This window comes from Mauremys mutica, chromosome 2, assembly GCF_020497125.1.
Source record: "Mauremys mutica isolate MM-2020 ecotype Southern chromosome 2, ASM2049712v1, whole genome shotgun sequence".
Lineage (NCBI taxonomy): Eukaryota > Metazoa > Chordata > Testudines > Geoemydidae > Mauremys > Mauremys mutica.
Genome location: NC_059073.1, coordinates 84,698,298 through 84,710,938, shown reverse-complemented (window position 1 = coordinate 84,710,938; position 12,641 = coordinate 84,698,298). Strand labels below are relative to the sequence as shown.

General features: G+C 44.7%; 1 protein-coding gene across 4 annotated transcripts in view; it reads left to right on the top strand.

Annotated features, from left to right (window-relative positions):
• Positions 1-12,641, top strand: part of MIB1 (MIB E3 ubiquitin protein ligase 1) — a 122,514-nt gene that overhangs the window by 3,543 nt on the left and 106,330 nt on the right. For all 4 annotated transcript variants that reach the window (XM_045004953.1, XM_045004952.1, XM_045004955.1 and 1 more), the window contains exons 2-3: positions 5,179-5,350; positions 11,240-11,369. In XM_045004953.1, coding sequence (XP_044860888.1) covers positions 5,179-5,350; positions 11,240-11,369 — 302 coding nt within the window. The remainder of the gene's footprint in view (positions 1-5,178; positions 5,351-11,239; positions 11,370-12,641) is intronic.

Here is a 12,641-nt window from a genome sequence, read left to right as displayed (position 1 = left end):
AAATAAAATTTCAATTGGTTTTCAAATAACTACAAGTGCGCTAGCTCAATTTTATAATCATTCCTTGTTTTGAATACCTAATAAAAGGAATGATCATAATACACACTGTGGATTTCTTTCCGCTGTTGGAACTTTCTGGTTTTTCTACCAGATTGCCACAAAATCTATGGACTTTGCTTTAGAATGTATATGGAATGTATAATCAATTCTATTGACTGAAGTGCTTGAAGCCAAAAGCTGTTCCTACTGTCAATCATAAAGAAACGTGAAGCCTCTAAACAGATTTAGACTTCCAAAATGGAGTTTATTTTCCAAAAATGTGTTTAGTTATATATAAAACACTGACTTTAATAATCTGATTTCATTACCCGCAGGCTGTGCACTTGTCAAAATACATTTTGTAGGCACATAGCAATTGACAGATGCTATTTGTATTTAAAAATTACTTATTTTAAATGTTTGATGTAGTAGTTATAGACTGTAATCACTACTGCAAGGTTATATTAATGCTTCATAAGTATCAAATCTTGCAATTCCCTAGCATTTCTGCACCTGTTTTGGTTAAAATGAAAATTTGGTTAAAATGCCAAATTGTCCTGCTGGATCATGGGGGACAATGAGGCTTTTATCTCTTAATCAGCAATCTTACTCCAGACCAGAGTAATGTTGCTTACTAAAACTCAGTGTTGTCTGAAGATTGTTCAGTGACTTCTGAAATGAAGTTCTTACTCCATGTCTAAAAGTATTGTCTAGACCACGGGCGGGCAAACTTTTTGGTCCGAGGGCCGCATCGGGTTTCGTAAATTGTATGGAGGATTGCTTAGGAGAGGGGGTCATGGCCCCTGCCCATGACTGCACCCTGCTGCCCCATCCAACCTCCCCTCCTTCCTGACTGCCCCTGGGACCCTTGCCCCCATTCAACCCCCTGTTTCCCCTCCGACCACCATCCACACCCCCATCCCCTGACCACCACCCCAAACTCCCCTTCCCTCTATCTGTCAAAGTTATAAAGTGAATTTCTGCTTCCCTCTTGTGAATATGCACATGGTTAATACAAATAATTTAGAAGCAGCAAAGAATCCTGTGGCACCTTATAGACCAGGGGTCTCAAACTCAAATGACCCCGAGGGCCGCATGAGGACTAGTGCATTGGCCCGAGGGCCGCATCACTGACACGCCCCCTTGCTGCCCCTGGCCCCACCCCCAATCCACCCCTTCCATGAGGCCCCGCCCCTGCCCTGTCTCTTCTCCACCTCCTCCCTAAGCGCGCGCAGTTTTAATAAATATATACACTCAGTAATGCACCTCACTCAAAGGACAAAACACGCACTTAGATTTACTGCCTAAGGCTCTGGGAGGGAGTTTGGGTGGGGGAGGGGGTCTGGATGCAGGCTCTGTGCTCGATGCAGGCTCCAGGCTGCGGCAGGGGGTGGGGGTGCAGGCTTTGGGACGGAGTTTGGGGATAGGAGGGCTGTGGGGCTGAGAGCGAGGGGTACATGATGCAGGAGGGGGCTCAGGGCTAGGGAAGAGGGTTGGGCTGTGGGGTGAGGGCTGTGGATGAGGGGTTCATGATGCGAGGGGGCTCAGGGCTAGGGAAGAGGGTTGGGCTGTGGGGTGAGGGCTGTGGATGAGGGGTTCATGATGCGAGGGGGCTCAGGGCTAGGGAAGAGGTTTGGAGTGTGGGGTGAGGGCTGTGGATGAGGGGTTCATGATGTGGGGGCGCTCAGGGCTGGGGCAGAGGATTAGGGTGCGGGGGGATGAGGGGTTCATGATGTGGGGGCGCTCAGGGCTGGGGCAGAGGATTAGGGTGCGGGGGGATGAGGGGTTCATGATGTGGGGGTGCTCAGGGCTGGGGCAGAGGATTAGGGTGCGGGGGGATGAGGGGTTCATGATGTGGGGGGGCTCAGGGCTGGGGCTGAGGATTAGGGTGCGGGGGGAATGAGGGCTCTGGCTGGGGCTGAGGGTTTGGGGTTGGAGAGGCTCAGGGTAAGGGAAGCCTGCCTTGCCAGTACTGGCGGAGGGCAGGCACTAGGACCCTGCACCCTAATCCTCAGCCCCAGCCAGAGCCCTCATCCCCCCGCACCCTAATCCTCTGCCCCAGCCCTGAGCGCCCCCACATCATGAACCCCTCATCCCCCCGCACCCTAATCCTCTGCCCCAGCCAGAGCCCTCATCCCCCCGCACCCTAATCCTCTGCCCCAGCCCTGAGCGCTTCCCTTCCCCCCCCCCAGCCCGGCCCCGGCGGGTCCCGCTTCCCTTCCCCCGGCCCGGCCCCGGCGGGTCCCGCTTTCCCCCCCCCCTTACCCGAGCGCGTCTCCGGCGGTCCCGCTCAGAGCCGCGTGGCGAGGGGGCGGGGCTTGGAGCTCCACGCCGAGCGCAGCGCTCAGCCCAGAGCTCCCAGCCCCGCCCCCTCCCCACGCGGCTCGGATCGGGGCGGGGCTCAGGGGCTCAGCCGGAGACTCGGCGCTCTATGCGCCGAGGCTCCAGGAGAGGGGCGGAGGCGGGAGCCTCCGCTTTTCTCTTGGGGGCCCCTGGGGAGCTCCGCGGGCCGCAGGGAAGAGCTCCGCGGGCCGCATGCGGCCCGCGGGCCGCATGTTTGAGACCCCTGTTATAGACTAACAGACGTTTTGCAGCATGAGCTTTCGTGGCTCTGTTAGTCTATAAGGTGCCACAGGATTCTTTGCTGCTTCTACAGAACCAGACTAACACGGCTACCCCTCTGATACTTGACAAATAATTTATTGGATTAAAATGTCAGACTCTTCATTAAAAATATTTAACTTGAAGAGTCATGTTCCACATTTATTTACACCTGTCTTAATAGGTAAGTCCTGCCTTACATATTTTATAATTTCAGTTGTTGAAACTTTATTTTCATTTAAGTGAACAATAAAACATGTTTTATGTTGATCTAGTAACAGACAGCTTGATTCAATCAAAGAGAAAAATTGTGATTGCCAAGATATTTGGGATTCATCATAACACCATGTGTTTTGGTTATATTTCTTTTGTATTAACTTTGACCAGATGAATGCTGATGATAATGTAATTTCATACCTGTTTGTTTACTAAAACTGTGGATTTTTTTTAAAGATAATCCCCCCTCATTTGCTGCAGAATCACCTTGATTTTTTTTTAAAGTCTTGTCTCTTTATCTCCCTGCCTGTATCGCTTCTCCTTGGTAGTGTTGATTAGTATCTTGCATGGTGTGGAGGTGGGGTGCATATTACCCCCAACTTTTCTAGAGTAGTCATTTGTAGCCCAACTTTAATTAAAAATGACAAATCCCTCTGCCCCCCCCTCCAACTTTCCCTTTCCCATGGCATATAAATTGGTAGCCTCTTGGTGACCATTATTTCAACTTTCAGTATTGCACTAAACAAGATGCAATCTTGACTGTGAAGGGGGTTACTGAGTTAGGGATGTAAAAAGGAAGAGGAGATAGTTTCTGAAGAGAGGATGATTTTAGATCAACCAAGGAATTTAAACAATGAGGAAAAAAAATAAGTTATTTTCTGTCAAGTCCCTTTGAGGTAGGCCCTGGGATGATATAAGAGGCAGAATAGTAAGTGGTTAGAGATGTTGCAGACTCTACAAGCAAAGAGGATTCACTTTTATTCACTTTGTCGAATTGGCAGTGTCACTCCATTAAGACCTAAAAATAGGAAATAATGAGTTTGGTGCTTTTGAGTCATTTTTACAATTTAGTGTGGTAAAAATGACATGCCTCCGATACCTGGACGTAGAAGGGGGTCCTCAGAAGGCAGCCTTATGGCTGTTTTCCACTGTTCCTGGGCTGGGGGAATCTTCACACACAAACTTAGACGTTTGCCATATATCTTTATAGTCAAAGACTGATAAAAGATAGGGTGAGAGGATATTTGTCTTGGAGCAATGGCCAGATGGGAAGGCAGTTCTCTCCCTCCCCTTCGTGGTCCCCCTCCTCCAAGCTGTTGGTAAAAGGAGTACTAGTTCCTACCACTGTGGCCACTTTGCACGCTGTTTCCATCTTTCAAATCAGCATCTAGCTTGTAGGTGGCTGATAAATTTGAAACCCTCACTCCCAAACCACTGTTCCTTCTGGACAAGAGAAGGAACCTTTTATTTTTTTGGATCTGTTTCCTCTCTAATGTCAGAGATGCCTAGCTGTCTTAAGGCTGGGTAACTGGGGGGGGATTCTCCGCTACTCTAACCCTCCTCTAGCATCCATTTTTTGCATTGTCCTGATCACTGAATAGCACCACTGCTTATGGCTTCTGGTGCTCATAACATTCCTAAACATTAGCAGAGTGAAGCTGACTTGATTCTTGTCCATTTCACTGCTGTTCACAGGGTTCTGAACAGCAGCAGTGACAACTTTTAGGCCTGCTTGGTTCTTACTCTGCTATAGCTTGGAAAAGCTATGAGCATATGGAGAGACTTTGGAGCTCTCTTTTGGCAGACTTAGGAGACAATACCCCAGCGGTTTGCATGTGGTTCAGGTTTGGCAAGTTACCTTAATAACCAAAAGAGCTAGACACTTAATTTAAAAAAAATCAAAGCGTAGATTCTATTGAAATAATGGCAGTTGTCCATGAGAGCTTCCTACTGGTCACGAGCAAGTACATTTTTCAAACTGTGGTTAAAAATATAGATGGACAGAATTTAAGCTCCTTCGTTGTCCTATGGATGTTAAATATAAATCAGACTAAAGCATCAACTGTTAGATCCTTAACATAAACTATGTCACTGCACAATAGTTGTTACAGTTCCGTATTGATCCATTGATTAACCTGACAGTTAAAACTCCCCAAGGGATTAGTATTTTTGATGGGGATTTCTGACAATTTAATCTCTAGAAGTTAAGGGAAACTTCATTATCTTTCCTCTTAGAATATCTGTATTGAGTATATAGCTGCGAAAAAAATAAATGTGGTCTGTAATATATATTTAATTGTTGAGAAGGGAAGGACCTTTCAGCCATGGACTAGCAACCAGAAAGATGAAGGATAGTCCCCAAATCTCTTCCCCTGCCCCATCCATAATTCCTTGATTGGCATGGGCTAATATGGTTGCCCCTACTGAACCCTACTTGCTCAAATAGTCTTTGATAATATATTTAACTTAATTTTGGATGGCCATAAAGATCTAAATAGTATTTTTAAAAATCATACTGGTGTCACATTCTTGTTTTCATAGGTATCAAGCATGATGGAACTATGTGTGATACTTGTCGACAGCAACCAATCATTGGCATCAGATGGAAATGTGCTGAATGCACAAATTATGACTTATGCACAGTTTGTTATCATGGGGACAAACATCACTTGAGGCATCGTTTTTATAGAATAACCACACCAGGAAGTGAAAGGTAAAATGTGTGTTTTTTCCTGAGTTTAAATAGAGGAAGTAACTTATTGTAGATAGTTTTTCTAACTGCTAATTTGGTTACTGTAAATTTAGCGATATAACATATTTGCTCAAGACACAGATTCTGTTCCTGATTCTGCCACTGATTTATTTTGCAGACTTAGACAAGTCACCTAACCTCTCTGTCATGCTTTCTCTCTGTAAAATGGGAATATGGTACTTGCCCTTTGTTAAATGCTTTGAGAATTACAATTAAAATCATTATGTAGGTGCTGAGTATTATGGTGTCTCAAACTCAGTATTTCTTTTTCCTTACAGCATTCTGTATTGTTACTGTGTCAGAGTCCTAATTCACTAGCTGTACTTCTGGTTGTGATAAGGAAAGAAGGCAGAACAGTGTCTTCTTGAAAGAAAAAGTTCCATATACAAGTAATGTCAATGAAAAGTCTTCATTCTTTCTGTGAAAGACTGCGACTACTTTTCATATATTTTCTGAAACAAATACACATTAAGTATAGTGTTTTTCATACCTGAGCTTTAACATAGCAGGTATATGTTTGGAGAGACATGACATTTGCTCTTCCAGACTGTCCAGTAGAGTCTGCAGTGTATTTTTCTGTTCATTTATCTTTGAAGCCCAATCATGACCACTTAAATGCTAACAGTAATTGCTTTATTAACAAATCACCTATCTGTGCATTTCTGATGTTTGTACCACTGTAGTATACCGGCACCAAAATACATAATGTCAACAGGATATCTGAATTAGAAACAGGATTATGACTTTGCTGGAAGATGAGGCATAAAGGATAAGTTGGGACAGTGGGGGGAAGATGTCTTTTTCAAACACAAGTCTTAAATAATATTTAATAGAACACAGAAAATGACCTGGAAGATAAATTGATTTCTATACAAATATTTTTTTTTCAAATCTGCTCCTGTTTAAAATCCCATTGCATTGATAGGCAGAATAGTTTTCTTTATATTGCTTGATAGTTGAACTTTCCAGTCCCTTTTTAAAAAGAGGTATTTGATGTAGCCAAAATGTTTCTATGTGAGTCTGTTCCAGCACATGCCCTTTTCGTCTTGTTTTCAGAGATAAGCAGTGATAGCAATCCATAGGCTCACCATATACTTATGCCCTCTTAATGCTCATCTCCTTAGCTTCTTCCTGTAGCCCAGTTTGACTTCTCCCTTGATGATGTAGCTCATATACACAGAAAGGCTCCGTTAGCTTCCAGAAACTTGTTGCTGTTGGATCCACCTTCACTGTGAAAAATGAACTGAAACTATTTAACTTTTTTGCCATGGAATTTGAGGGAAGGTTCAAAAGAAGTGTTCAGAGATACCTTCACCAAAGAATAATGGAGTAAGTTGAAAGCTCAGCCAATTTAATTCCTGATTCCAGAATAGTATGGTGAGCTGCATGCTGATGTCAAATCTACTATTGATAAATCTCTGTTTTGTAGACATTCTAAGTTTTTTGACAGAAGGCTAAAATCCTGTTCCAAACAAAACATCTCTTTATGGACTCGTCACGCTCATTCATTCGCTGGACAGAAAAAGTAGAAGGAATCACTAAGAAGACTTTTGATTTGCTGTTTGCAATAGCAGCTTATTCCTTCTGTGGCTCCTCATCTGCTGACTGTGATAAATTCAGCAGGAGAGTTTTATTCTCTCCCTAAAATGGTTGCGGGGCTGTAGGGGTGGAGAGGAGGAATCTAAGGTTCTGCTTAGATTAAAGATATGCTTTGTCTGCCAAAAATCTCAGGCTTCATGTCATCGTGACTTTTAGGGAACAGAGTGGGGGAGTATGGGCATTCAGAATGGTGGCTCTTCAGAGAAAATTTTAATTTTACCTGTTCAGGTCTGTCCCTACCTCCACTTGCAGTCAAGGAAGTACCCTGTTCAGGCAGATCTGTTGGGGACATGTAACTTACATTCTGCAGAAAATTGAGGGTGGGCAGGAGAAGAGATTTTGAGAACAGTTTTGCACTACAGAAAAATAAGAGTGATGGAAGACAAGTTGAAATATTGAGTGAAGGATTCCAAAATGTGCAATAGGAAGAAAAAAAAATTGTCAAATGACCTCCAATATGAAAACAAGGGGGGAATAATAGCCTGATACCAAAATATAACTGAGATGGGTCCTGCCATCTGGGCTGCCACCTGGTACTGGAGTACAACTGAGCCCTCTGTTTTGCTAATCTGGGCTCCCTCCTCACACTGTGCAAAGCCCTCCAAGCTTGCACTCAAACCATCATCCACAGGCAGGGGCCACACCCAGCTGTGTTCATGAATGCATGCACCAACAATAGAGAAGCTTCAGCCAAAATACGCCAAGCTCCCCAGCCTAGGATGCCAGAGCTATATCTTCCTGCCTTGGTCAAAAACGTGACCAGTATATGAGAGTTATTACCCAGTCTGTCCCGTCCATCGATGTGGAGAGGAATATGCACAAAGTCTTTGTTAACTGAGCAGCGATTTTTTTCCCCCCACACTTCACTCACATCACACTGTTTTAAGTAAAAAATATAAAATAGATTTATTAACTACAGAAATACAGATTTTGAGTGATAAGTGACAGCAAACAGATCAAAGTAGATTACCTAGCAAATAAACAGAAACGCAATCTAAATCTTATACAATACACAGGTTTTGACAAACAGTCTCTCACCTTGTTAGATAGTACAAGCAGTTTGTAGATGTTTTATACACAGGCAGGAATCCTCTTTTCTAGCCTGGGGCCAGCACTTCCCCCAGTTCAGTCTTTGTTTCTCAGGTGTTTCCAGGTATTGAGGGTATGTCTACACTACGGGATTATTCCGATTTTACATAAACCGGTTTAGTAAAACAGATTGTATGAAATCGAGTGCACGCGGCCACACTAAGCACATTAATTCGGTGGTGTGCGTCCACGGTCCAAGGCTAGCATCGATTTCTTGAGCGTTGCACTGTGGGTAGCTATTCCGTAGCTATCCCATAGTTCCCGCAGTCTCCCCCACCCCTTGGAATTCTGGGTTGAGATCCCAGTGCCTGATGGGGCAAAAATCATTGTCGCGGGTGGTTCTGGATAAATGTCGTCAGTCACTCCTTCCTCTGGGAAAGCAACGGCAGACAATTATTTCACGCCCTTTTCCCCTGGATTGGCCTGGCAGACGCCATAGCATGGCAACCATGGAGCCTGTTTTGCCTTTTGTCACTGTCACCGTATGTGTACTAGATGCCGCTGACAGAGGCGATTCAGCAGCGCTACACAGCAGCATTCATTTGCTTTTGCATGATAGCAGAGATGGTTATCAGCCGTTCTGTACCATCTGCTTCCATTGTAAATTGACAATGAGATGATGGTTACCAGTCCTTCTGTACTGTACTCTCTGCTGCTATCATGGGTGCCCCTAGCTGAGGTCGGCCGGGGGCGCAAAAGACAAAAATGGGAATGACTCCCCGAGTCAATCCTTCCTTTATCGTATCTAAAAATAGAATCAGTCCTGTCTAGAGTATGGGGCAAGTGTACTAGAGAACCAGCGTATCAGAGAACCAGAAAGCACAGCCGCTCCGTGTCAGATCCCGCAGAAATGATGAGCTGCATGCCATTCACAAGGGGTGCCCCTGCAACAACCCCACCTGTTGCTTCCCTCCTCCCTCAGCCTTCCTGGGCTACTGTTGCAGTGTCCCCCCATTTGTGTGATGAAGTAATAAAGAATGCAGGAATAAGAAACAGTGACTTGTTACTGAGATAAAATGAGGGGAAGGCAGCCTCCAGCTGCTATGATAGTCCAGACAGGACAGAATCTTTTTTTTACACATGAAGGGCGGGGGCTGATGGAGCTCAGCCCCCTGTTGCTATGATGAAGACGGTTACCAGCCGTTCTGTACCATCTACTGGGAAGTAGTAGCACTCATGGGCTGATGATGAGGACGGATACCAGTCCTTCTGTACTGTACCATCTGCCACAAGGCTGATGATGACGATGGATATCAGTCATATTGTACCATCAGCCACCAAGGAGGGGGGGCGAGGATGCTACAGTTCACTGCCGCAGCATCGCGTCTACCAGCAGCATTCAGTACACATAGGGTGACATTTAAAAGAGTCGAGATGATTTTTTTCCCTTTTCCTTCTGGGGGTGGGGGGTAAATTGATGAGCTATGCCCTGAACCACCCCGGACAATGTGTTTGACCCTACAGGCATTGGGAGCTCAGCCAAGAATGCAAATGCTTTTCGGAGACTGCAGGAACTGTGGGATAGCTTGAGTCCTCAGTCCCCCTTCCCTCCCTCCATGAGCGTCCATTTGATTCTTTGGCTTTCCGTTACGCTTTTACGCAGCACTGTGCTGAGTCCCTGCTGTGGCCTCTGTCTGGAGATTTTTTAAAAATGCTTTGGAATTTCGTCTTCTGTAACGGAGCTCTGATAGAACAGATTTGTCTGCCCATACAGCGATCACATCCGTACGGTCCATGCTGTAGCTCTTTTTGGATTTGGGACTGCATCGCCACCCGTGCTGATCGGAGCTCCACGCTGGGCAAACAGGAAATGATATTCAGAAGTTCGTGGGGCTTTTCTTGTCTAGCTGGCCACTGCATCCGAGTTCAGATTGCTGTCCAGTGGTGCACTGCGGGATACAGTGGTGCACTGCGGGATACCGCCCGGAGGCCAATACCGTCGATTTGCGGCCACACTAACCCTAATCCGATATGGTAATACCGATATTAGCGCTACTCCTCTCGTTGGGGAGGAGTACAGAAACTGGTTTAAAGAGCCCTTTATATCGATATAATGGGCCTCTTAGTGTGGATGGGTGTGGCGTTAAATCGGTTTAATGCTCCTAAAATCGGTTTAAACGCGTAGTGTAGACCAGGCCTGAGTTGTAGAGGCAGTGAGGCCTCTTGGTGATGTCACTTCCTCCTTTTATAGTTTCTTCCGTAAGGTGGGAACCCCTTTTGTTCCAAGCCAAGTTCCCAGCCCAGTTTGTGGAAAACTACAGGTATCAAAATGGAGTTCAGTATCATGTGGTCTGGTCACATGCCCATGCATGCTTGATGAGTCATGGCAGCCATTAGCCATAGGCTGTCTGAAGCATCCCCTGGTGAGGACAAGCCTTTTCCATGGCCGTTGTCTTTGTTGATGTGCCATTAGCTCTGGCTAGCTGCTTCATTGTTGTACTGGAAAGGCTTGTTGTGGGTGCTTCCAACTTCACAACATCTTTCAGTAACACACACATAGCAAAACTTCATAACTTCACATACGATAGCACATACAATCCAACAGGATATTAACATTCAGCAGATCAAGACTTTTCGAATGATACCTCACAAGGCATACGTTGTACAAAACATACCATAATTATATGACAGTGATGAATATGGCGGTGCCAGGGTGTCACAATAACTGCCAGAATAAAAAGAGGATACAGAATTAGGGGAAATACAGATTTACATAGATCTTGAAATTTGTTTAGAGTGGGCCCTGAGAGGGGCAAAAATACATTGTTTATAAATGCTGCTTTACAGATCTTAACAATATCTGATAATACCCGTATGTAGGTGTTAGCATCATATTGCCAAAACAATAAAATGTATTATCAGGAACCCTGGAGATACAAATCCAATAATCTTAATATTACTTAAAATATTAATTGCAAAAAAGTAAAATTTAGACATGGAAAGAAGAGCTTTTCACCATGTGACTTTTCAGAATGCTGAATTTTCAATACAATGTGCTGAGCTTTCTCATAAAGATGAACTTACTTAACCCTGCATTTCCTAGTTCTTTTTATTTTGTAGGATCTTTTAATGTTCAGTAATGTTAAGTGTTGGTTAAATGCTCCATTTCAGGACCTCTTGTGTGTTGCTTTTATTAACTTGTCATTTGATTTTTTACTTCAGGGTGCTGTTAGAGTCTCGTCGTAAATCAAAGAAAATTACAGCAAGAGGAATCTTTGCAGGTGCCAGGGTGGTACGAGGAGTTGATTGGCAATGGGAAGATCAAGATGGTGGCAATGGACGTAGGGGGAAGGTAAAAACGAAAATGGTTTAAATAAGAAAATACATCACATATTACTTATGGGTAACAAGTGCTTAGGTTATGTCTCTATAAACTTCTGAAACATAACGTTGTTTACCATTAAAGCGTTTGTTTTAAAATGGGTACCACTTATACTGCTGTAAGTTGTTATAGAACAGGCATTCTCAAACTGGGGGTTGTGACTCCTGAAGGGGTCATGAGGTTATTACATGGGGGGTTGCGAGCTACAGCCTCCATCCCAAACCCTGCTTCATCTCCAGCATTTATAATAGTGTTAAATATTTTAAAAAGTGTTTTAATTTATAAGGGGGTGGAGGGTGTTGCACTCAGAGGCTTCCTGTGTGAAAGGGGTCACTGGTACAAAAGTTTGAGGACCACTCTTACAGAATGTAGTCTTGAGCTTAAATGATCAAAATTGAAAATATGAGACTTGCAGATTATCTCAATTCCCTGTTTTTGGAATGTTCATGAAAATATTTTGGGTGAGCTTTAGGACCATTCAGGAGTTCATGTAAAAGCTAACATTCTCAGACATACCCACTCAATCAACCTTCACAACAGGGGATTTTGCTCTCTTCACTGCTATCAGACAAACCAAGTTGTTCTGTATATCACTGGCTCAGCGGGTTATTTTAAAATGTAAGTGCTTACTTAACAGGTTTCTATTTTATGATCTATTATTTTGGGGCTCTTCCAGTTGTATTAGATTTGGGCTTTTTTGGAGTTTAGACAATTCTGGAAGTTCTTTAGTTGGAGGTACTACATTATTGACTTGTTCATGAAATAGTTTTATGTGCTAGCCTGATGTTTTGGAATAAAGATCTCTTCAGCATGTTAGAACTTAATATAAAATCAGATGCAGTTCTGTTAATTGACAAATCATGACTCTAGGACAGGGGTGGGCAAACTACAGCCTGTGGGATTGCCACTCCCATGGCTCCATGGGCCCCATGCCGCTCCTGGAAGTGGTCGGCACCATGTCCCTGCGGCCCCTCAGGGAGTTGTGGGCAAAGGGCTATGCGCACTGCCCTCGCCCGCAGGTCCCATTGGCCAGGAACAGGGAGCTTTGGGGGAGGTACCCGCAGGTGAGGGCAGCGCATGGAGCCCTCTGCCCCCCCTTCCTTCCTCCAGGGGCCTCAGGAACGTGGTGCCGGCCACTTCCGGGAGTGGTACGGGGCCAGGGCAGGCAGGCAGGTTGCTTACCCTGGCTCAGGTGCGCGCCTCTGCCACCCTAGAGCTGCTCCAGGTAAGTGGTGCCGAGCA